The sequence below is a fragment of the Ursus arctos genome, unplaced genomic scaffold (assembly GCF_023065955.2).
Source record: "Ursus arctos isolate Adak ecotype North America unplaced genomic scaffold, UrsArc2.0 scaffold_22, whole genome shotgun sequence".
Taxonomy (NCBI): domain Eukaryota; kingdom Metazoa; phylum Chordata; class Mammalia; order Carnivora; family Ursidae; genus Ursus; species Ursus arctos.
Window position 1 is genome coordinate 56,163,661 of NW_026622897.1, and position 25,791 is coordinate 56,189,451.

The 25,791-nt window shown below is 38.9% G+C and overlaps 1 protein-coding gene across 1 annotated transcript in view; it reads left to right on the forward strand.

Annotated features, from left to right (window-relative positions):
- Positions 1–792: 792 nt before the first annotated feature.
- RRM1 (ribonucleotide reductase catalytic subunit M1) overlaps positions 793–25,791 on the forward strand; it is a 34,883-nt gene continuing 9,884 nt past the window's right edge. The window contains exons 1-12 of the mRNA XM_026517959.4: positions 793–1,152; positions 8,099–8,187; positions 10,376–10,553; positions 11,829–11,929; positions 13,733–13,792; positions 14,894–14,933; positions 15,183–15,345; positions 19,380–19,521; positions 20,862–20,945; positions 22,323–22,484; positions 23,058–23,137; positions 23,790–23,991. Coding sequence (XP_026373744.1) covers positions 1,134–1,152; positions 8,099–8,187; positions 10,376–10,553; positions 11,829–11,929; positions 13,733–13,792; positions 14,894–14,933; positions 15,183–15,345; positions 19,380–19,521; positions 20,862–20,945; positions 22,323–22,484; positions 23,058–23,137; positions 23,790–23,991 — 1,320 coding nt within the window. The 5' untranslated portion in view covers positions 793–1,133. The remainder of the gene's footprint in view (positions 1,153–8,098; positions 8,188–10,375; positions 10,554–11,828; positions 11,930–13,732; positions 13,793–14,893; positions 14,934–15,182; positions 15,346–19,379; positions 19,522–20,861; positions 20,946–22,322; positions 22,485–23,057; positions 23,138–23,789; positions 23,992–25,791) is intronic.

The window sequence follows — 25,791 nt, forward strand, 5'->3', positions numbered from 1 at the left end:
CTGACAACCCCATCTTTGGGATATCCTTACCCTGCCTATCCTATGGCTTTGCCTATCACCTATGACTTTTAGAATTCCTTCACAGGAAGCTTGGGGTGCATCTAGAGGGCAGTGAGGAACCGAAGAAAGGTTTTAGAAAGGGATGCTACATGAGCTTTCATGAAAATCAGTTTGTGTCGCCCAAATCAGAAGCTTCTACATCACTCATGTATGTTAGGTCTCTTACCTGTTCTTACTCCCCACATTCAGTCACCAAGCACTGTCCATTCTGCCTCCACAAGGCCTAACTGCTGACCCTGTTTCTGCCACCATCCACTGGAGAATAATAAAAGCAAAAGGGCCATGGCCCTGCCCTGCTCAAAACTCTCCCAGAGCTCCCACTCCGTGAGGATAAAATCAAACACTCTTGGCTCGCAGGGCTCTCGTCCAAGGACTGAGTGCCAGATTTCCTCCGATCTCGGAGCGCGGGGCTACCGGCTGCCTCCAGCTACGGATCGCAGGCTACGGACCACATAGGTTATAGGATAGCAGTCGGGTTATTATAGTCCAACAGTCGTCAAGACAAGAAAGGGTTTTGGATGGTTGGGTTTTTATTTCAAAGATACCTGAACCATCTGGACTTAGGCCGGGGCGCGCCAAGGAGAGGGGCGGGGCCAGGCCTGGCGGGCTCGGCGCGCAGCTCCGGGTTCTGGCTCCAGCTTTGGCTTTGCCCACAATCAATATGGCCGCGGGAGAACCGCGTTCCCGCCGGGCGTGCCCACACCCAGTGTGGCTATGGGAAAGGCTCAGTTTCCAGGGCCCTGCCCGTACTCAACATGGCGGCTATCGGGTGAGACCGTTTTTGGGCTACGCTAGCCCTGCCCACGGGACGGGGCGCTGGTAGCGTCGAGTAAACGTCATTGGAGCTCCGTCGCGCCGCTTTTGCGTCTCGGGTGGCGGGAGCGGGAAGGGGATTCGGATTGTCGCGCCTCCGCTCCGTGGAGGAAAGTGCCCTCTGGCCCCCAAATCCAGTCCTTGCACCTCAGCGTCCCCAGGAACCCGACCCTTCGCACCCTACCACCTTCTCGGTCCCGCCGGCGCCTCCGAACTGCAGCCCCGTTTCGAATCCCTCAGCGCCTCAGCCACCAGCCACGATGCATGTGATCAAGCGAGGTGAGAGGCCGGGGAGGGGGCGGCGGGTTAGTGGGGAGCAGGTAAAGGGGTCGCGGGCTGCTGCCGTCCTTGCCGTGGGCCTCGCCCACCTGCCGCTCCCGCTTCCCGCCCTGCCCGCCGCGGCTTCCCGCTCTGTCAAGCCCTCTCGGCCTCCGGCTTGCGTCAGTCTGTCCCTCCCACCCCCCAGCCGGCCTTCAGTGGGAGCCCCCTCGGCTTTGTCGTCCTGCCGCCTTTTAAAAGAACAATACCTCCCCTTTCTCGAGTAGCTACTGTGTGCGCCGAGCACTTTCCCGGCAGTATTCGCTGGCTCGCTTCTCAGGTAAAGAAACTGAAGCGCAGAGAGAGGTCCGGTGGCTGACGCAGGCCAACCAGTTCGGTGATGGTGAGGCCAGGGTTCGAACCCAAGGCTAACATCGGAGTGTACTGGAAAACCCTGGGGCTGGTGACCTGTCCTAGGGAGTGGGAGGAGCCAGAAAGAAGGGACTCTGCCTTCAGTTTCCTGATCGCTTTTGTGGGGGTGTGGGGTGAAAAAGAACAATCCTAGCCACAGACATGCCTGGAATTTGCCCTTTGTGGGAGATGTGTTGCCAGTTTTCCCCGGAGTAGTCTCAGAGGAGTTTGGGACTGGGACTACTGATAGAGAATCTGAGTAAGGAGGCCAAGACAACTTCCGACAGGATGGGGACTGGGAAGAGCCAGGGACTTGGGTTCTTCGTCAACAGTTATTGCCCATAAGACATGCCGAGTTCCTCCTTTGGGCCAGCCCTTTGCTTGGCTGGGTGAAATTATAAGAGGAGACAGCCCGTGCCTTGGCCAGAGGTGTAATCTGATTGGAAGAACAAGAGCAAAACATACATTTAGCAGAGAAGTGTAAGGCAGGTATGAACAAAGTTTGACTTGAATCTGCTTGCCTCTGTTAAAGCAGTACAGTTATTTCAGAATTGTAGGCACTTAGTACTGGTTGACTGGATGTTTCATAGGCTAAGCTGTGAGTATTTCAAAAATGGGGACTTTATGCCCACACTTAGTACCGGACTTGCCATGAATAGGAATTCAAAGAATGAATGAGAAAAATCATTTTAAAATATAGGATATAATGGGGGCGGCTGGGTGGCTCAGTCGTTAAGAGTCTGCCTTTGGCTCAGGGCGTGATCCCAGAGTCCTGGGATCGAGCCCCGCATCGGGCTCCCTGCTCCGCTGGGAGCCTGCTTCTTCCTCTCCCACTCCCCCTGCTTGTGTTCCCCCTCTCACTGGCTGTCTCTCTCTCTCTCTCTGTCAAATAAATAAATAAAATCTTAAAAAAAAAAAAAAAGGATATAATGAATGCTGTGGGTAGGCACTTGGTTGTCCAGGTAGTTTAATAAAAGCAAAAGCCAAGAGATGGAGAAGTGGACAGTGATGGCCCTTCTTCCAGTTTTTAGTAACTTGAGAACATCATTCTCTGAATTTCCCTAGTCCTCCATTTTAGTTGATGAGACCAATAGACCAGAATACACAGTTCGTTTTTATTGATCCAGTCTTGTGAATGAGATGAACGTCTAGTTTTTTAGACCTTTAGAAAAAGGTATGGAAGATTGAAGATTCCCTTATGATAAGTCTGTAACAACTATGAATTGAAAACTTGTGAACTTAAATTACTGGAGTAGGTAACACATCCCTGTGTTGTATTTTTAACCTTTGGGTCCACTTTGAAATACCATAGTTTAAAAAGTACTACCTACAACAAGTTCTAAAAGGCAGGGCTTATTTTGTTTTTTATTCCCTCAGAGAACATGATTTGATCCAGATGATTCTCTGCTGGATTCTGCCAGTGTAGAATTCAGCGGGGTTTGTTAACACACAGAGCTGTACTTGAATTTATTTTATTTTTGAAAAAAATTTTAAAAGATTTTATTTATGTATTCAAGACAGAGTGTGTGAGAGAGCACGACCGGGGCGGTGGGGGTGGGGTGGTGGGCAGGGCAGGGCCAGAGGGAGAGGGAGAAGCAGACTTCTTGCTGAGCAGGGAGCCTAGAGTGGGGCTCAATCCCAGTGGGATCATGACCTGAGCCAAAGGCAGACGCTTAGCCAACTAAGCCATCCAGGCACCCCTTATTTTTTATTTTTAATGTGCTCAGGGTTTTTCTTTTTCTCTCTTATTTTTGGCATGCCAATGAGTAGCAGACTAGCTTCTGTTATTTTTGTTAATTTTAATGTAATTATCCAGGAGGGCAATTGGCAGTCAACCTAACTTGTACAGTAGTCCTCCCCCACTTATTCAGGGTTTTGCTTTCCACGGTTCCAGTTACTGTGACAACTGCGATCTGGAAGCAGATGATCGTCTTGAGTATTGTCAGAAGGTCAATAGTAGCCTAACTAATCATAGTGCCTATACCTTTCACCTCACTTCATGTCATCACAAAGGCAATTTATCATCTCACATCATCACAAGAAGGGTGAATACAGTACCACGAGATAGTTTAAGAGAAAGAGAGACCACATTCACATAACTTTTATTATAGTATATGGTTATAATAGTTCTATTTTATTGCTTATTGTTTATTTCTTAATGTGCCTAATTTATAGATTAAACTTTACCATAGGTATGTATGTATAAGATAAAAACAGTATATATAGGGTTTAGTACTTCTGTGATTTCAGGCATACATCGGGGGTCTTAGAATGTATCCCCTGCCACTTAGGGGGTACTACTGTACTTACTGAATGTGCTTATATCTTGCCAAGCACTCTGAGGGAAATAATAGAGGAAGAAGGCAGCTTCATCTTCAGAGATCTTAGGATTGTTAGGGACATAGGAATAATCCATATGAAAATTGTTAGATAACAGAAGGAAATAGTAGATGAGTTTTTCTCTTGCTATCTTCAGATATTTTTCCTACTGAGAGAGTATTGTATTGCTCAAGGAGATTAAGGTTAAAGAATAAAAGTTGAGAACCATTGCAATAAATGCAGTGTAGCTGACTGAGTTGTGAAGTGTGCTTTGGAATATAATATATGGTTTTCAAAACTTAGGGTTGTAACCCGTAGTAAAAATTATATTTTATATCATGACTGAGAACATACCAGGGTGTGTGTGTGTGTACATTTTCATAAAATGAAATAAACATTTTCAAAGTAATTCCTTTTAAAGCATCCATTTGTACTCTGATAATCTCTTTTCTATTCCAGATCTGTTCTCTAGTCCTTCCTCTCTTTTCCCTTCTTATCTCCCTCCCTACTTTCTTCCTAATCCCCTTTACAGCCCACTGTCATATTTTACAAATCTGTGTGGATATTCTGCTGGCACTGAGAAACAGTGGTGAGGAGGCAGATGTTCCTGTTTTCAAATATCTTAACAATCATGAAAGATAGACACATCAAAAAACTTAATATAATAAAATTTGATAAATACTCTGATCAGTAAAGTAAAGGCTACAGGAGCCCATTCATTCAGTTATTCAGAAAGTGTTTATTTAGTACTACTTTGTGCCAGGAACTGTTACAGGTACTAGAGATTACAGCAATGAGAGTGGTAAGTATACTTAAGAAACAAGTAAACATAGGAATCAGTTAATTTCAGATAGTGACTAGGGAGATGATGACAAGTAAACTGGTAATAGAGGTGATTGAGAAGGTAATTTTGGATTAGATAGTCAGGGAAAGCTCTCAGGAGCTGGCATTTGAGCTGAGCTCTGAGTAATATTAGGAGCCAGCTATGTGAAGATCTGTGGGCTGAACCTCCCAGGTAGAGGGGATAGAAAGTTCATACCTTGAGGGGCACCTGGGTGGCTCAGTTGGATAAGCATCCGACTCTTGATTTCGGCTCAGGTCTTGTAGAAGAGGCACGTCCACATCCCTGGTTTACAGTATTAGCAAAGTCTTTCTGAAGAGAGAATTAGAGAAGACAGTTTATTTTATTTTTTTTTTAAAGATTTTATTTATTTATTTGACAGAGATAGAGACAGCCAGCGAGAGAGGGAACACAAGCAGGGGGAGCGGGAGAGGAAGAAGCAGGCTCATAGCTGAAGAGCCTGATGTGGGGCTCGATCCCATAACGCCGGGATCACACCCTGAGCCGAAGGCAGATGCTTAACCGCTGTGCCACCCAGGTGCCCCAGAGAAGACAGTTTATAATCAAGAGGAAATCAGACAATTAGTATTCTAGAGGATTTCAGAAGAGGAAAGGTCTGTGTGAATTAGAGTGCTTGGGGCAGGACTTATGGATGTGGTGAGAGTTGAAGATTAAGTATCAGATGTATGAAAAGGTAGAGGAGGGACTTGTAGGCAGAGCAAGGTATAGGCATTGATGTGGATGTGAGAACGGGAGGCCCTCTTGGGACTTAATGATATTTCACAGGGAACAGGTGAAGAGGTGATAGGGGGCCAAAGTAAGAAGACTTTGTTTGAGTGAAGAGGATAATGTAGGTGGTGAGAAACAGGGATTAATGATGTGATGAAGTCATCATCTAGGGGTTGCAAAGTTGCCTAAGTGGAATAAAGGCTAGAGAATGGTCCTTTAGGTCATTAGTCTGCCTCCCCCTTCCAGTGCATGTTAATGCAATTGCTGTTGTACTTTTTGTCAGTTTCCTGATTAACTTGGCAGCTACAGAAATCTGTTTGCTAATATTGTCTTGTGGTCCCCTGTCTGCTTAGTTAGCCAGTTGGTAGAGCACTGAGGGCCTAGTCCCAGTGAGGGCCAGTAAATCGACTCTGTTGCAGAGTTAAACCCTGCATATGTGAGCCTGGTCAGAATAGGAGATCACAGTGGTGATCAGAAAGAGAAGGGCTGTCTTAGTGGTCATGTATCAGTGCAGAAGAGCCTGAGGTGTTTATTCGATGATAGGTTTTATTGATGACAGGTTAGTAGTGCTGTCTTACTGTTGATTTATTCTTCAGCCAGCCACTGAGCTAAGTTTCAACATAAGGATGTGAATGAGAAGGCCAAGTGTAAACACATATTTAACGTGTTGTCCTTGTTACTAGTTAAAAAGGATTGGAGGGGCGAAGAGAGAGAAATTAATATTTATTGAGTGTCTCTTTTATATCATAGATACTGTGATCAATGTTTTCCCAGTAAGAGCAGCTTTTTTAAAATGAAATATAATCATTGTAATTATACCAAAGTTTTTAAGACAAAAGCACTTTTTACCTTATCTCATTTTGTTGTCATAGTAAACTGATGAAGTTGGAAGAGGTATAATAATTATCCCCATTCTATAAGTGAAGATCTGTAATGATGGATCATCTTATGTGGCTTGCCTAAGACAAGCCATTTAGTGGTTGGATATATCTACTATTCTTGGTAGGAGTAAATAAATAAAGGGTTAGATGAGCTACTACTGAAGCTAAATTAAGAATAAGAGGACTTTGGAAGGACAAAGAGGAATATGTTCTAAGTACAGAATCGTAAAAGGACTAACTAGGTAAGGTCTACGTGTATTTGCCTACCATATCCCCAAAATATGAAAACTAAAGAAGTTTAAAAAAATCAGAACAAAAACTAAGATGTTGTCTCTGGCAGATTGTCTTGAATTACAAATAGAAGTACTTCCTGGGGCACCTGGGTGGCTCAGTTGGATAAGCATCCGACTCTTGATTTCGGCTCAGGTCATCATCTCAGGGTCCTGGGATCGAGCTCCACCTTGTTCCACCTCAGGCTCTGCGCTCATCGGGGAGTCTGCTTGGGATTCTCTCTCCTTCTGCCCCTCTCCCCGCTCATGCTCTGTCTTTCTAAAATAAATAAATAAAATCTGAAGAAAAAAAGAAGTACTTCTTTACATGGTGTGAAGTACGTTCAAAATCATCAGTTACCCTAGAAGAGTATGTAAGCCAAGTTTATCATGAAGGTGTGAGGATAGAGACAGGCTTATTTATTTATTTATTTATTTATTTATTTATTTTTAAGGTTTTATTTATTTGAGAGAGAGAGAGCGCGTGCGCTTGGGGCAGAGGGAGAAGCAGACTTCCCGCTAAGCGAGGGAGCCCGATGCTGGGGTTTGATCCCTGGACTCTGGGAGCCCGATGCAGGGGTTTGATCCCAGGACCCTGGAATCATGACCTGAGCCGAAGGCAGAGGCTTAACTGACTGAGCCACCCAGGCGCCCCTGCAGACAGGTTTTAAATCATTTAACATTTCGTAAATGTTTGAATTCCTGCTATGGCCTAGTCCTTGGTTCTTAGTCTGGGCACTGGGGAATATATTGGTAAATAAAACATGCAAAAATCTTTTTCCTTCTGAGAGTTATATTCTAGTGGATGAGTGGGGAGACTCACAAAGTAAACAAATACATAAGTAAAATATATAGTGTATCAGATCATACTAAGTTCTATAGAGAAAAATAAAGCATATTAGGAGGTTGGAGATAAGAAAAGCACGGCTGTGTTTGGGACATTGCAATTTAAAATAGGGTACTCAGGGAAGCCTCATTGAGAAGATGACATAGACCAAAGACCTGAAAGAGTATAGTCATGTGGCCAGGGTTGCTAGGGTAGAGGAAGTGAGGAAGGTGGGAAAGCAGGAGTTGAAGTTGGGGAAGGGGTACACAGGATAGGTTGTGTGGGATTCTATGGACTATTATAATGATTTTGACTTTTATTCTGAAGGAGATGATAAACAGTATAAGGAGTTTCGAAGGGGTCAATGACCTGATTTTGACTTAAGTTTTAAAGGATAATTCTGGCTGCCATGTAGGACAAAGGGAGAAACATCATTTAGGAAGTTACTGTAAGAATCCAGCTGATTTATATATAATGGAAGGGAAGAAGGGAAGACTTTGTGTATAGAATCCCTACTTTTTGAAGATACAAAAATAATTTCTTGATGACTCTATTGGGGTCTGAATCTTTTATCTGTGAGATAGCATCTGGTGTTGGTCAGTTTTAAAAGTTTATGTGTTGATTATCTTTGATTCTTTGAGGTTGCTATCTCAGTGAGTGCTAACATGAATTGCATGGTTTGATTCTTTAGATGGCCGCCAAGAGCGGGTTATGTTCGACAAAATTACGTCTCGAATCCAGAAGCTATGTTATGGACTTAATATGGATTTTGTTGATCCTGTAAGTAAATATGGTTTATATTTAAAGCTTGCTTCATGTGATTCTTTTTACTAGTTCCTTATCTCTTATCATTCACTTGATAAATATTTTGGTTTGGTATTTTGGTTATGGCCTTAGATATAAAATATGAATTTACTGCTGAAAACTTATTTTCTAAAACAAAACAAAACTTATTTTCTAACTTTTGGTCCTGAGTTCTTTTCAGAAAATTAGCAGAGTGAACAAAGAGGAAAACTTACCATTAACATTTCACACTAGAGACTTCTGTGGGTGAATTATTTTATTCATAAGTGGAAAAGCCTGTAGAAAAGCTTGTTTTAGAGTTGTGGTCATTTGTATAGGAACTAGTTTGAAATTTGCTTTTTTGTTATCTATGTAGAAAGAATACATTTAAGTAATATAAAGTAGATTTCATGGACAACATTTAAATTAAGGAGAACGCTTCATAAGCAAGTTGTTCTGTTTTTCTCATTATTTTTTGTAACTTCCCTACTCTAGACCCTCATCGTCTCTAATCTGGACTGCTGTCTCTAATGGCCTCTAAAGTGTCTTCCCCTAATCTTGCCCTGTTCAGATGCATCTTAAACATAGTTTCCAAAATGATCTTCAAAATGGAGTCTCTAAGAACCCTTTTTCCAAACCCATTCATATTGCTTCAGCCTTATTTAGGTATTTTATCTGTACTGCTATGGCACTTGTGTTGGCCTCCTAGCATTAATCACATGATATGGAAATTAATTATATGTCTCTGTCCTCCCCTGGGATCAAGGGTGGGCTGTGTCTTATTCTTGTGATATCTGCCATGCTTGGCACTTGTTAAAATTGAATTGACCAAAATGTTCAAAAGAAAATAATTTTAAACAACTTTAAAATATGCTTATTATAAATTCTTTTTTATATTTAAGAATATAAATAATATTATAAATAAATTATAAATATTTAGGAATATAAATAAAATACATTTATATTTTATATTTATTTTTATATTTAGGAATTCTAAACAATAATTAGACTAGTAGAATGTTAGAATTGGAATGAATCTGAGAGATGATCCTATTTCATCTTCCTGTTTTAGAGATAAGAAAGGTTCAAAGAGAAGGGGAATGACTTATACAAGTGACTTGTTATTTTATCCCGAGTTCTGATTACTTGCCATGTGGCACCAGAAACTGTTCAGAAGATTTCACTACTCTTTTACTGAACATAATTTATCTCTTGGATCTGAGAAGAAAGTGATCAGGAGCTTGGGCTTAGGTATAATGTAAGTAGAATAGATTATAAACTAGTAATACACACACACACACACACACACACACACACACACACTTTTTTGAAGGGGGCATGCTTTGGTCACCTGGGAAGTGCATTGATTTTCTGTCAAATTAAGGTGTCTTAAAGATTCAGTAAACACCCAAGAATTTGTTTTTCTTAAAAATGTATGGTAATAACTTGTGCATTGTGTGTTTTAGAAAGGAGAGCCTCTTACAATATGGTCTTGAAAGCAGTGAAATGCAGTGAGGTTGAATGGGATGTGGAGCAGGAGTCGTAGTAACCGTGGGCAAGTCCCAGTATCCTGAGCCTCAGTTTCTCACATAAAGTGGTGATAGTAATAATCTGACATAGTGCCTGTGAAATGTCAGAGAAGGTGATGAAAATCGAGCTACTTTGTATTTGTGAAGTCCTAAGGAGAGAGTAGTCACGAAATGATTTACACCTTCATCTCCTTTAATTGGAATGATTAAAGTTTGATTCATTTGCCTTCTCATACTTGTCCTTAGGTAGGATCGGGGGAAAATGGGTAAGTATGTAGCTTGAACCCTGATCATGGAGGGAGAATTTGAATGAAAGATGAGGAAATACTTATAAAATCACTGGTTTGTTTTCAGCTATTTTCCTGCGAGACCATTACTCTTTATAAAAGCTATACTTGGGTTTTCTGTTTGTTTGTTTGGTGACCCCTCTTCATTGCATATGTAGTATGCATTTTCTGGTGGCTCTGTTGCTTTATGAGTTCTCATTCCTAAGTTTCCCATAGTCCAACATCCTGAAAGATAATTTTTCAGAAAAGGAAGTTGTCTGTTTTGTTTTGCTTTTTTTATAATAAATTTGATAGTATTCTTCATTGCTCTTTTAAGGAGGCTAGTGGTTCTTGGGGAAGCTCAAGTAGTTCTTGGTTTTGTTTTAATAGGCTCAGATCACCATGAAAGTAATCCAAGGCTTATACAGTGGGGTCACCACTGTGGAACTAGATACTTTGGCTGCTGAGACAGCTGCGACCTTGACGACTAAGCACCCTGACTATGCCATCCTGGCAGCAAGGATTGCAGTGTCCAACTTGCACAAAGAAACAAAGAAAGTGTTCAGTGGTGAGTCTGGAGAAAAAAGTTAGAATTCTCAGAAAATGTATAAGGCTACTCAAATGAAGCCTTAAATGTCCCCAAAAAAAAAAAAAAGTTACATCTTATTTTAAAAATGTGCTAGTTAGTGGCAGAGAGGGGACTGGAACTTCTGGTTCTCCATGCTGCTGACCTGCTGCATGAGAGAGTCAGTGGATCCTTTTCTTCACCCTTTTCTCTTTTTAATTCTTCACCCTTTTCTCTTTTTAAAAGATTTTACTTATTTATTTGACGGAGAGAGAGAGAAAGAGAGAGAGTGAGCACAGCAGGGGGAATGGCAGGCCGAGGGGAGAGGGAGAAGCAGGCTCCTCTCTGAGCAGGGAGCCCCATGCGGGCCTCAATCCCAGGACCCTGGGATCATGACCTAGCCAAAGGCAGAGGCTTAACCAACTGAGCTACCCAGGCCCCCCCACCCCTTTTTTAAAGCCTATCTTTAGGTGGTTGATGGTGGTGTGTTGGAAAAATGAATAATATTTATTGGTAAGTTCTGGGTTGAACAATTTGTCACCATTAGCAAGCGCTTCATCAGTCACTCGCATTTTACAGCTCAGGGAATGTGGGCAAAGGAGGGTTAAAAAATTTGTTCCGTATGTAACAAGTGATATATGAAAAGTCAACTGGTAGACTGAGATTAGAAATCTTTTGGCTGTCAATTCCAGATCTTTGTGTAGGGCTCAAACATTATATCATCCTCTTCATTAGATTTATTGTACATATATTTATTATCCCAAAATTGATCTATAGAGTCAAGACAATCCCAATCAAAATGCCAGCATTATGTGTGCGTTTATAAGTTTTATATGTAAATGCAGAGGGCCACACTCTGCTTGATGTCTTGAAGGAAAGCAAAAAGACGGGGTTTATTAACTGTGTTTATAGAAATGAAATGCTTGGGATGATAGATTATGAATTTAAAGTTGAGTTTCTATTCTGTTGGAATAAAAAAAACATTTGAGAGGAGATAATAATTTCGTTTTTATTTTCAACCAATAATTCTCAATGGTTTGGTCATCAGAGTCACCAGGGGATCTTTTTCAAATTACAAGAGCCTGTGTTTGCTCTGGAAAATTGTTTCCTTAACTTAGGCATTATTATGTATTTATTCAACATGTATATGGTTATTGAGCACTTTCCGTGCTAGGCAGTGAGGTAGGTTGGCATGAAAAAAGGGGTTTAGACTATTGCTGGGGGATTGAATTGGTTGTTAAGTGATTTTGACATTTATTTATTTAAAACATTTTTTAGATGTGATGGAAGATCTCTACAATTATATAAATCCACATAATGGCAGACACTCTCCCATGGTGGCCAAGTCAACACTGGATATTGTTTTGGCCAATAAAGATGTATGTATAATGCTTTTCTGGTGAAAAATTATTTTATAGATTTTTTTTTTTTTTAAAGCAATAAGCACATTTAAAAGAACTTAAACACTACAAGTAGTATAGGTAAAAAATTATTCTCTCTCTGAATCCTATTTTAACTTTCTAGAGCAAGAATGTTTTGTCATTTTTAAGTGTATTTTTCTAGAGCTGTTCTATAATATGTGTGTGTTTGTATATGTGTACATATATATTTTTCCTTTTAGTGGTAGTGTACTATACATACTGCTCTTGCTGATACTTTTTTCACTAGAAGTTTATCTTAGAGGTAGTTCTATATCAACATTTATGAATTTACCCTATTCTTTCTAATGGCTGCAAGGCCTTCCCTTTTACAGATATACTGTCATTGTACATGTATGTAAGAATTGTTAGTGATGAATATTTGTTTTCCATTTTTTGCTGCAGTGAATATCCTCTTATGGTAGGTGTTTTGCTCATACATGAGTCTATCAGTAAGATAAATCCTTTCAGTGGAGTTACTTAGCCAAAGAATATATGCATTCAAAAATTTTGTTAAATTTGGTAGACATTGCCAAACTGACTCCCAACATAAAATCTTGAGAGACCTTGCTCAGCAACTTAAAAATTATCCCTTTATGTGTTTTAACCCCTTTCTTAACTAGATCCCACAGGAGAGAAAGGGAAAAATGTGTAAGTCTTGCCAGCCCTTTTGTACATGGATTTATTTACCATGGATATCTGGACAGATTAGAAACCAGTTTTAACCTTGGGTAGTAGAATGATTACTCAGCTGTCTCTCATATGTATCTGATGTTAAAGAGACTGAGAGAAAACCGAGTTTGTGTGTTGTTCATATGTATAATCTGGAAGACAGGTTAAAAACAGCAGCAAAAACCTGTATTTGTAAAATAAATACTGATAAGTATTTCAGTTCCCCATTATTCATGCTAGACACCTACCTGCTTTTGGCAACAAAGATGCCCTTAAAAACTTAAAAGGAAGGGTTTTATAGATATTTTTCTAGGCCTTGGCCATGGATCATTATGCAGAAACACTGTTAGTATTTTGAAAAATACTAATTCTCTTTTTTTCTATCCAGAATGATTATTTGTACCTGATTGCTTTTGTTTTCCTCTAAACACGAGAGACTCTGTAACAATGACCAGTTCCGCTATAGCCACGAGAGACTCTGTAACAATGACCAGTTCCGCTATAAATCTCATTGTCACAACACTAGTTTGTTTAGAACTAGTTAAATTTTTTTTGAAGAGCCTTAGAAGTAATGTAATCCTACCTTCCGTCATGTTTATCATATATATTGTTTTGTGCAGTTTAAAATAGGCTAATTTTAAAATAAAAATATGTATTAGTACATATGTGGTACCAATATCTTTAGATTAACAGGTAGTGTAAAAACATGTTTAAGGATGATAATATGCTCCGTCTTGTGCTCATGTTCTTTCCTTTTTTTAATTAGAGGTGAACTGTAAACATAACAGCGAAAGTTTGGAAAATCACATTAATATTTTTACTTATATACAGCTTACATTTACATGTTTTCTTCCAGTCTTTTAATATACATGTTTTTAAACCTAATTAAAATATTCAATTGATATACTGTTTTATTTTCCTTAATGTTAGATATAAATTTCTGGTCTCTAATACTTAATGTTATCTCTTTTGTATCCTGTGTCAATTTTAGTCCTTGAGTCAGGGCTAAAAGATACCAGCTTTTGTGGAAATATGTCTGATTATCTTAATTATAGGTTTTTGGGTTTTTTTTTTCCTCTTAACCTCTTTCAGCGCCTGAACTCTGCCATTATCTATGACCGAGATTTCTCTTACAACTACTTTGGATTTAAGGTAAATAATGGGTTTTAATAAGTGGGATTCCTCCTTAAATCAGGAAATAATAGTTTTTTGTTAATGTTTTAGTGATACAATTATAAAGGCAGTAAATTTTGGGAGTCGGGATGGACCAGGGGTGGGGATTATGTTAGGGTGGTGGGGTAGGAAAGATAGCTTATCCATTTGCAGTTTTTGAATTTTCCGAATACTACTTGTGGATGACTTGAGGAGTTACGTAGATGCTTTGCTAGAATTATTCCATGTTATTCTATTTATATAACAACTATTTATTGAATCCCTAGTATGTGCAAAGTGCTTTGTTAGGTACTTTTGTGTTGATAAACAGTATCGTGTAGTGATTGAGAACATGAGTGTTGTTGTCAGACCATCTGGGTTCAGGTCTCTGCTCTGTTTCTTTTTAGCAAGTTACTTAATGTCTCTGCTTCGGTTTCCTCATCTTTAGAATGGGGATAATAATAATAAAATTTCAACAACAAATTCTCTTGAGAATTAGACGAGTGTGTGTGTGTGTGTGTGTGTGTGTGTGTTGCTTACATCAGTGCTTAGCCTTAGAACAGCACTTCATAAGTGTTAACCGTAAGGATTATGATGACGATGAATACCACAACTTCTGCAATTAACATTATACATATTAATATAGAGGTGGCTTTTTCCAGGAATTTTCATGTAGTCTTTTCCAAAACAAACAGCCAACTGATAATGTTCCAGACTGAAGCCAGTAAGAGTAAATATGCTATTCTTTTCATTTAAAATCATATAAAAACTGAGAATATTCAAATAGATTGCCTTGGGGCACCTGGGTGGCTCAGTCGGTTAAGTATCTGCCTTCGGGCTTAGGTCGTGATCCCAGGGTCTTGGGATCGAGCCCAGTGTCTGCTCCGCCTTCCTGCTCAGCGGGGAGCCTGCTTCTTCCTGTCCCTCTGTCCCTTACCTCCCTGCTTGATCTGGTTCTCTCTCTCGCACGCGTTCTCTCTCTCTCTCTCAAATAAATAAATAAAATCTTAAAAAAAAATAGATTGCCTTATTGTAAAAGATATATCCATTGTGTCTTTAAAAACTGTGCTCTGGAAGTGTTGGTTGCTTTGGTTTTTCTAGACGCTGGAGCGATCCTATTTGTTGAAGATCAATGGGAAAGGTGAGAAATGAACATGTTTGTTATATTTTCTATTCATTATATTGAATATAGAGCTCTGAGCTATTAGTCTTAACATTTCTATTTAAACACTAACATTTTTAACTTTAGGTTTGGCTTTTGAATAATTGTTGGCGCTTATGGGTAGAAAGTTTTTTAAATTGTCTTTTGGTGTTCCTTTTTGGCTCAGGTACATGTCTCAGCCTAGTTTTTCTGACATGTCCCATCATTTGAAACTCCTTTTGTTTTTAGTGGCAGAAAGACCACAACATATGTTGATGAGGGTGTCTGTGGGGATTCACAAAGAAGATATCGATGCTGCTATTGAAACATACAACCTTCTTTCTGAGAAGTGGTTTACCCATGCCTCTCCCACTCTCTTCAATGCTGGTACCAACCGCCCACAGCTTTCTAGGTATGTGTCATCTGTAGTCATTTTTAATGTTCTGAAATGGTTTTGATGAGGGAAATAAACCTTGACCTGAAGAAACAAGGCAGTTAATCACGTAAAAATTAATTTAATCAACATTGAATCACTCCTACTCTGATCAAATGAGATTTGCATCCTGGAAAGATCTGCAGTGTGGTAAATGAATTGGAGAAGCAAATGCTGGTAATTTTTAAAAGTTGACTGTGATGATGTTTGCACAACTCTCTGAATATACTAAAAGCCATTCATTACACACTTTAAATGCAGAATTGTATGGTGTGTGAATTGTATCTCAATAACATTGTTTTAAAAACAAATACCCAAAACTAGTTACGGAACTCTTAATAGTCTGTATAAGAGATTGTGGTAGTTTGGATTAGGGAAGTGAAGTAGAAGTTGAGAGTAGGCACATTCAGGAGGTATTTAGAGGGTAAAATTAACAGAATTTGGTGATGCTTTGGATGTAGCCCAAGGTTGGTTCCTGAGTTTATGGGTAGAGTAACAGGATTAATGGTGATGCCATTTTCTGAGAAAGGGAACAACAGAATCCAGTAATACGTTAAAAAAAAAATACCCCGTAGCAACATGTGTATCCAGGAATTCAAGGATATGCTAACGCCAAAAATTGCATTAATGTAATCTATTTCACTAACATTTTATACCATCAAATACTCTTTCATGATAAAAAAAAAATTAACAAAATAGATACAGAAAATAACTTCCTTAATTTGGTAAGAGATATCCACTAAAAACTTAGTGGGTCCTTTCTAAAGGACTAGGACTTTCTAAAGGACTGTTTTCAGCATTGTAGTGGAGGCTTGAGCCGGCATTGTAAGATAAGAAAAAAACTGATTTTAAATGAGGAAACAAAACTGTAGTGATTCACAGATGGTATGGTTTTTACATAGGAAATTCAAGATCATCTACACATAAATTATCAGAATTAAAAAGATTTCAGCAGGGGCGCCTGGGTGGCACAGCGGTTAAGTGTCTGCCTTCGGCTCAGGGCGTGATCCCGGCGTTATGGGATCGAGCCCCACATCAGGCTCCTCCACTATGAGCCTGCTTCTTCCTCTCTCACTCCCCCTGCTTGTGTTCCCTCTCTCGCTGGCTGTCTCTATCCTGTCGAATAAATAAATAAAATCTTTAAAAAAAAAAAAAAAAAAAAAGATTTCAGCAAAGTATCTGGATATAAGTTTAATATGAATTAAGGGAGTATCTCTACTTTAGTTGTTAGGAGATTTAAGTTTTAAAATATATCATTTATAATACTGCAAGGTACCCAGGAATGAATCTAATAAAAGATGTGGAAGGCTTTTAAGGAGAAAATTCTAAAATATAATTGAAGGACATTAAAAAACAAATGGAGAGTGATTTTATATCATAAATGGATTTGATATTATAAAGATGTCAGTTTTTCCTAACTTAACTTATGGATCCAGTAAAATGTCAATATATTCATTCCAAAACTTATGCAGAAGAGCAAAAGGCTAAGAATAATTTACTAGGCTTTTCAAAGATGTCAGTTCTTAGTTCCTGGAACCTGCAAATGTTAACTTACAAGGAAAAATGGTCTTTGCAAGTATGATTAAGAAGGATTTTGACATAGGGAGGTTATCCTGAATTACCCAGGTGGGCTGTAAATCCAATCAGAAGTATCCTTATAAGAGAGAGGCTGAGGGAGTAGGATACATACAGAAGAGAAGAGGTAAGGTAAAGATGGAGGCAGAAATGGGAGTGATGTGGCTACAAGCAGAGGAGCCACTAGAAGCTGGAAGAGGCAGGGAATCTATTTTCCCCTAGAGCCTCTGGAAGTAGTGTTCTTGATTCTGGCCCAGTGAAACTTAACGTTGAATTTCTGCCCTCTGGAACTATGAGAGAATAAGTTTCTGTTTTAAGTCATCAAGTTAGTGGTAATGTGTTAGGGCAGCCACAGGAAACTAACATAAATTGCGATAGCAAGTTTTGAAGAACAAGCCCTACCAGGTTTCAGGACTACCATAATGCCATGGTAATTAAGACAGTGTGGTATTTACTCTGAGATAAACAAATAAACCAGCGGAGTATAACAGAGAGCCCAGAAAGAGATTCAAGCTTATATGGGAAGGTGTCGTTGCATTGGGGGAAATGGTGCTAGGGCAATTGGTTATATCTTATGGGAGGAAAGGTAATTAGATTTTCCTTTTTCATTCCATATATAGAAATATGTTCAAGAAAGAAAATCTAAATATGAAAGTAAAATCTTTTAGAAGAGCATTAGAGGAAATAGATAAATGTCTATTTTTCTCCCTACTTTTTACTATGAATTTAAAATCTTCAGAAAAGCTTAAAGATAGTGAACACCCATACACTTACCTCTGCCTAGATAAAAAAAAAAAATGACTACCATTTTGCCACATATATATATATATAAATTTTTTTAATCTATAAGTTTTTTTAATCTCTAAAATTAAAAAAAATTATTTTGTCTGAGTCATTTGAAAGTGAGCTTAGACGTCATGACTCTTAATACTTCAACCTACATCTTAATAGGAGAATATGTGTGATCTCAGAGTGGTAAAGGATTTCTTAAAATAGTTATAGACAAAAACTACATTAAGGAAAAATTGACTACATTAAAATTAAAAACTCCTGAACCAAAAACAAAGTGGAAAAACAAGTTTCAGACTGAGAGAGAAGATACTGGCTGTGTATATTAACTATCAAGGGATTGTGTCAAGGCACAAAACTGAATAGGAACATGGGCAAAGGATGTAAAGAAATGATTCACGGAAGAAACTTGACTGGCAAATAAACATGTGAGTTTAGTAATTAGGAAAATGAAAGTTAACATAATGAGATATTTCATACTTATCAGGCTGATAAAAATTAAAAGGCTGATAATACCAAGTGTGGCTAAGAATGCAGAACACAGGGAACTCATACATTGCTAGGTGAGTATACCATCCATCTACTTTGGAGAATCTTTAGTAAAGAGCAACATACGTGTATCTTTTGACCCAGGAATTCCCCTCCTGGGTTTATATTCTATAGAAATCCTTCAACCTAAGCACCCGGAGATATGTTTAAGAATTTCCACAGCAACATTGTTTAAAATACCAAACAAATTGGAAATAACCCAAATGCCCATTGAGAGGCAAATGGACAAATACATTGGCATATTCATACAGTGGAACAACTTATAGCAATGAGAGTAAACTAATGAGAGTGACATGTATCAGTGGGAAAGAATCTCTAACACAATATTAAATTAAAAGCAAGTTGCAGAAGGATAAATAAATGTGTAACCAGAAATCTAAAAATGATAAATGCTAAAAGAAGGTAGAAATGCATGGATATGGTGTGGGATTGTAATTACACTACATCTGTAGTGTCCATTTTCTTGAGGTAGATGGTAAATACAAAGTATATGTCATATTCTCTGTATCTTTGTGAATGTCGGCATATTTAATAGAAAAAGTTAATGGATAGAATCCATTTGGGCGGATGTATATTCAAGAAAGGGATCATTGGTAGAGTAAGTAAGGTTCCTGAGGTAGGGAGCAGGATGAGATCCAAATCACAGGTTGGGGGGTTGTCTTCAAAAAGGCTGTAAAGGAGCTAAATTTTGGAGGGCCTTTCAAAGAATTGGTTAACCATTGGATAGATGTTTCTTATTTCATAAATGTTTAATTTTACTTGGCTTATTAATAGGTTGGAAAGACCTATTAATGTATGCTTAGGAATTTGCATGAGAAAATATGATAAAGCACATCTGCAGTCTGATGGACATGTTATTATAAGACTTCCTTCTAGGCCTAGCATCTAGAATAGGCAGCGAGGCGTTTTTAAAGCAATATGATTTGTTGATGTGTCTTGTGTCATATCCAATAAAAGTTTTTTTTTTTTTCCTAAAATACCTGGGAATTTTTTAAACTTCAGATCTTTTATTTGCCCAACTTACTGTTTTTGGGGTGTATAGTCAGTTTTGTTTCTCTGCTTTATTCTTTGCTGAGTTGTGACTTTTTCTTCCCTCATAGCTGTTTCCTTCTGAGTATGAAAGATGATAGTATTGAAGGCATTTATGACACTCTAAAGCAGTGTGCATTGATTTCCAAGTCTGCTGGGGGAATTGGTGTTGCTGTGAGTTGTATTCGAGCCACTGGCAGCTACATTGCTGGGGTAAGCTTCTGTTTTATGACTAAAAAATTGTAGGCTAGAGGGAGGTAGGTTGAGAGGGCATATGCTGGGGCTTAGGAGACATGGGTCTCTGATAAGTGCTAGCTGGCTGTGTGACTTGGAGTGAATCATTTCACTACTTCTAGCTTCTGGTTTAGATTAGATGATCTTAGGATTTTTTTAGCTCAGATTTTGGAATTCAGATTTATCTTAGTGATAATAATAGCAGTGATAATTTAGTGATTTCTTACTGTATGCTAAGTCTGTTACAAAAGCTTTACCTGAGTTACTCATTTAATTCTTGCTACAACCGTAGGAGTTGGGTACCATTAGAGACACATGGTAGGAACTTCATTCCTTACAATAACTTCGTGAGTATAGGCAATATTGGCTTCATTTTACAAGTGAGGAAACTTGAGGCATAGAAAATTAAATTACTTCCAGAGATCAGTCACTTAATATGTGATAGAGCCAGGATTCATGTTTTAAACATTGGCACCTTATGATATAAGATTAACCCTTTGCTAGTTCACTATTCATTGGGAGTCAAGATAAGGATGTTGGGTAAGACCTGGATTTGAATTCTATCTCTACTACTTACCAGTAATGCAGCCTAGTGTAAGTTATTTTACATCTCTGAGTTTGTTTCCTCACATGTAATGTGAAGAAAATATCTAACCCTACTGAATAAAGTTAGAGAGTCTAGAAGGAAATTATTCCATTATGTAGTGTTTTGGAGCACTTAAAATAGTAGGGTGAGCTATTTGCTCACTTATTTTTTTAGACTGTTTAAAGGCTTGCTTTGGAGTTAGAAGGATTATTTTAAAAATTTGATGAGGTATCCTCTAGTTTTAGGAGTCTATATTTTCTTATCTTCATTCTAGAATCCATTTATTGCTGAGAATCTCCATTTACCTTTATTGTCTTCATTTATCCATTGTATATAATTCTTATTGTAAGTTGCCTTGAATTCTTTTGGGGAAAGACACGGTAGACACTGTAGTAGTGTTTTTACTCTACTCAAAGTAGATCTATATAATGTCCATTAGAAGGTATGGAATTTAAATTTAGCTACCCTGATCTCAGATTCTTTTGACTTGTAATGTTATATCTCATTGTAGATTAGAGATGTAACAACAACATTACAGCAATAATTAGAGAAAAACAACATTTTGTTTATTTTATATTGGGTATTCTGTTTTCAAAGCAAGGGAGAGATGGAGAGCAGATAAGACTTTGTATAGACTGGGAGAGAGTAATTTGTTTGCTGTTGAGCCATTTTTTTTCCTTGCTTAGTCTCACTTTTCTCCTCCAGATGCCCTTATTCTTGGTCTCTCTTTCAGACTAATGGCAATTCCAATGGCCTTGTACCGATGCTGAGAGTATATAACAACACAGCTCGGTATGTGGATCAAGGTGGAAACAAGGTATGTTCTATTACTCGAAAGTCCTCGAAATCAGGACTAAAAATCTTTAACCACGTATGCTTCAAATAAGATGACTTACTATATATGTATTTTTAATTACTTTGCTAATATACTGTATATGTCTCTAAGTACTCTTTTTTCACTTTTGAAATCAATTTAATGGGGGATGCCTGGGTGGCTCAGTCATTAAGTGTCTGCCTTTGGCCCAGGGCGTGATCCCAGTGTTCTGGGATCGAGCCCCACATCAGGCTCCTCCGCTAGGAGCCTGCTTCTTCCTCTCCCACTCCCCCTGCTTGTGTTCCCTGTCTCGCTGGCTGTCCCTCTCTCTGTCAAATTAAAAAAAAAAAAAAAAAAATCAATTTAATGAGGTATAATTTACTTATTTTAAATGTGTGCACACTTTAAGTATACAATATGATGGATTTTGACAAATATATATATTGTGTAGTCACTATACCAATCAAGATACAGAACATTTCCCATTACCCCAAAAGGTTTCCACAGGTGCCTTTGATTAATCACCACATCACTCCCACACATACGTACTTTGTCCCTGGCTCTAGGCAGCCAATGGTCTAGTCAGCTTTTATTTATTTATTTATTTATTTTATTTTATTTTATTTTATTTTATTTTATTTTATTATTCTTTTTTAAGTAGGCTCCACAGGATCAAGAGTCACATGTTCTACCCATTGAGCCAGCCAGGCGCCCCCAGTCAGCTTTTTTATATGACAGTTTATTGGCAAAGAATTTCTAAAGTTGTGACTTAATGTTAATACCTAACCTTGAAAAGGGGTTGTAATAGTCTTGTAGCTTTTTTTTAAAAAAACAAAAACAGAACTCTGCGTCTCTCCCAGAGGGAGAAGTGAAGTTGAGAGGACTGGATTGTTTACCCAGTGTTAACAGCAGGATAGTTTGCAGTTTGCGCCTGCCGCCGACAGATATGTAGGCACACTAATCACCTGTTAGTTTATGAATTTCCCTTGATGGACTTTAAAAACGATCCATGGTGACCTTGATAAGACATCACTTTTTCGATCTTAAATAAGAGCACAGCTTATTGTCGAAGTGATTTTCTGTGGGCTTTGTATACCTGTCATATAAGGTGAAGTGAGCTGTACAGCAGCTGAAAAGGAAGTTCCACCTGTAGTTCACTGTGTCACTTTGGATGAGCTATTTCGTCTTGTTATTGTCAGTTGCTCTTTTTTACTCCTAGAATTGTAGGAACAATATTTCTGCTTATATATGTAGTACTTTTATTTGTATTATCTCATTTAATTGTAGTGATCAAAGGTGATATCAAAAGTGCTTTGGAAAATATGAAGTTTCTTTGTTTCCTTCTGATTCTGAAAAGAATGATGGTTTACTTGCCTTTAGCGACCTGGGGCATTTGCTATTTACCTGGAGCCTTGGCATTTAGACATTTTTGAGTTTCTTGATTTAAAGAAGAACACAGGAAAGGAAGAACAGCGTGCCAGGGACCTTTTCTTTGCGCTTTGGATTCCAGATCTCTTCATGAAACGAGTGGAGACTAATCAGGTGAGAAATAGGTACCTGTTGGTAAGAACAGCTGGACTCATATCAGCTTTCTTTTATATCACCTTAAATCGTGATTAGGAAGAGCCCACCTGGGGCACCTGGGTGGCTTAGCCATTAAGCGTCTGCCTTTGGCTCGGGTCATGATCCCAGGGTCCTGGGATAGAGCCCCGCATTGAGCTCCCTGCTCGGCGGGAAGCCTGCTTCTCCCTCTCACACTCCCCTTGCTTGTGTTTCCTCTCTTGCTGTCTCTCTCTGTCAAATAAATAAAATCTTAGGGAAAAAAAAAAAAAGGAAGAGCCCACCTATGTGTTATGCTATGGAAGGCATTTTAAATGATTTTTAAGAGAGGTCATTCCTGCCCTCTTGGGTTTTTATTCTCTAAAGCTGACCGAAATGCTTTAAAGGTCATGTATAAACAGGCAGAACTAGATGTTTGAGCCTGAGCCCAAAATGATTATTTCTACAACAGATTTCCAAGAGAGTCTATGGAAGCCACCCTATCCCTTGCTGTGTTCCTAATGGACTATGTGCCATTGGTTATTTCAAGTCTCTTATGGGTTCTTCCCTTTGTAGGACTGGTCTTTGATGTGTCCAAATGAATGTCCTGGTCTGGATGAGGTGTGGGGTGAGGAATTTGAGAAGCTTTATGAAAGGTATGGGAAAAACATGAAGTAAGAATTTTTAATCATGTGTTTCTTTTATTTGGGGGATCCAAATTTCGAAACGTCATCAGTCATTAGCCAGTTTCTAGGAATCTTCAGAAACATCCAGGAGAGAATGTGATTAATAATTTTATTTTGGTCAGATTTGCTACCTGAATCTTCACCAAAATTTGGTTTCTATCTTCTCTCATAAAACCTTGTGACTTATAAAGAGGTGCTTTGGTTTTTAATTGATACTTATAAAAATTAAGGTAAAGAGTTATGATTTTATTTTGTCTTACAATACATTTGATTTAAAAAGTTATGCTTTAAAATATTGCCCACATAAATCAAGAACAGCTGGAACAGGTGTCATTAGTTCATTAAGTAATAGCACAGTAGATTTGACTTCTTTAGGTGTTATTCCTTTTCCTTACGAAGGGTATTGTTGATTTAGTGAGATTTGGGTATATTCTAATGGTTCCAAAACTGCCTGATTTTCCTCTGTCACTTTAGCCACAGTAACATGAATATACTATTCTTTCTTAGCTAAACGTAGTAAACATTTAGGAGTTTTCGTAATTTTATATTTTAGTGTCTTCAAGTTGTCTGCAATAAAGATTTTCTTAGGGAATATTAAAGTAATATTAGCTTTGCCTTTCAGTTATGAGAAACAGGGTCGTGTCCGCAAAGTTGTAAAAGCTCAGCAGCTTTGGTATGCCATCATTGAGTCTCAGACAGAGACAGGTACCCCGTACATGCTCTACAAAGATTCCTGTAATCGGAAGAGCAACCAGCAGAACCTGGGAACGATCAAATGCAGCAACCTGTGCACAGAAATAGTAGAGTATACCAGCAAAGATGAGGTAGGTAGACAAACCTCTGCCCAGACTCCTGAGAGAGGAACCTGAGGCACTTATGATTTGTGAATCCCTCACTTGATTTTACTTGAGATGGGGGAAGGGAGTTTTGATGGTTTGCTGTAAGTAGAAGGGCACTAAAATAGAGGTGACGAAGAAGGGAACACATGTGACCTGTGCCCTTAAATATCTTATAGTCTAAGCCATGTAGAAAAGGCTCACTTTTTTTCTTACACGCATATTGTAATAATCGTTTCTCAGTGTTCAGTATGGTGGTTTAGGACAAACTCAATGTGTCAGGGTGCTCACTGAGTTTAAAGTATGTAAGCAGGTAGAGAGTCCTTTCAGTGAATGGTGAGACAGAATTCTAATGTCAGATCTTTAAGGCGCTTCACAGAAGAGGCGAGGCTAGAAATGGGGCACAGATTTGGTTTTTTAAAAAATAGTTTCTGGAAAAGCTTTCCATTTGGGAAGAACAGCCTATCAGACAGATCAGAGACAGGAATAGGTTTTGTGCAGAGATTGTCAAATCAGTTTGTTCTGATAGAGCAAATATATCATGGTTTGGTAGATGGAGAGATGGCTGTGGCTGGGGGAGGAGAGATAGGAGGTGAAATGTCTGGCATGTCACAGAGGTAGGAAGCCCTTGTCGGTTCCTGAAAGGAAAATAGCGTCAAAAATGCTAGGATGAGAAGGATAGTTCTTATTTCTGGTAATAGAGTGTCTTGGTGTGAGAGGAGGTTGGAGGTTAGCTCGCAGAGATTATTGCAGTGGTTGGATGACAGGCTGCTCAGATGTTGGATGTAAACTATAGAAATGAGGAGGAAGGAGCAGATCCCATATACTAGGACCTAAAAAACACGACAAATGAAAAGTTGGGAAGGAAATGGTACGTGAATGAAACATACTGCTAAGGTTGTGGTTTAATTCAGCCAGAGTTACTGAGCACCAGCCATGTGTAAGACACGGTACCGAGTGCTCTGGGATGTAAATGACTATGGCTCAGGCCCCTGCCCTCTGCAAACATATAATTCATTGTTAGAGAAAATTGGCATATACTGCACTCAAGTAACTATTTTACAGGATAGATTATGCTATACAGACTAGAGTGATCCGTCTTAAAACAAAAATCAGGTCGTATCATTCCTCTACACAGCACTCCTCTTTGACTTTCCAGCCCATCCAGAGTTTGTTCATTTTTTTTAAATTGAAATATAATTCTCATACCATAAAATTCATCCTTCTAAGTGTATATTTCAGTGTTTTTTATCCACAAGGTTGTGTAACCATCACCAGTATCTACTTCTAGAACAGTTTTCATCAACCTAGAAAGAAACCTTGTACCCTTTAGCAGTCACTCGCTGTTGCCCTCTTCCCCTAGCCCCTGGCAACGACTAATCTGTTTTCTGCCTCTGGATTTGTCTCTTCTGGGCATTCTCTATAAACAGAATCATATAATATGGTGGTCTGTTGTGTCAGACTTCTTTCACTCAGCATGTTTTCAAGGCTTATCTGTGTTGTAGCATGTATCAGTACTTCATTTCCATCCAGAATTCTTACAGTGCCCTATGAGTTCATGCACAGCTGGGTATGCCCATCTCATCTGTTACCGTCCCCCTTGCTCACTGTGCTGCAGCCCTACTGACTTCCAAGTATATCAAACACACTCCCTCCTTAAGATTTTTGCTGTTTGCTTTGAATGTTAAAATGTTCTCCCCCACCAGATAGCCACGTGGCTTGCTGTCTAACCTTAAAAATGGCCCTCCTTCTGTCCTTATTACTAGAACCCTTTTGTCTTTTCCTGCC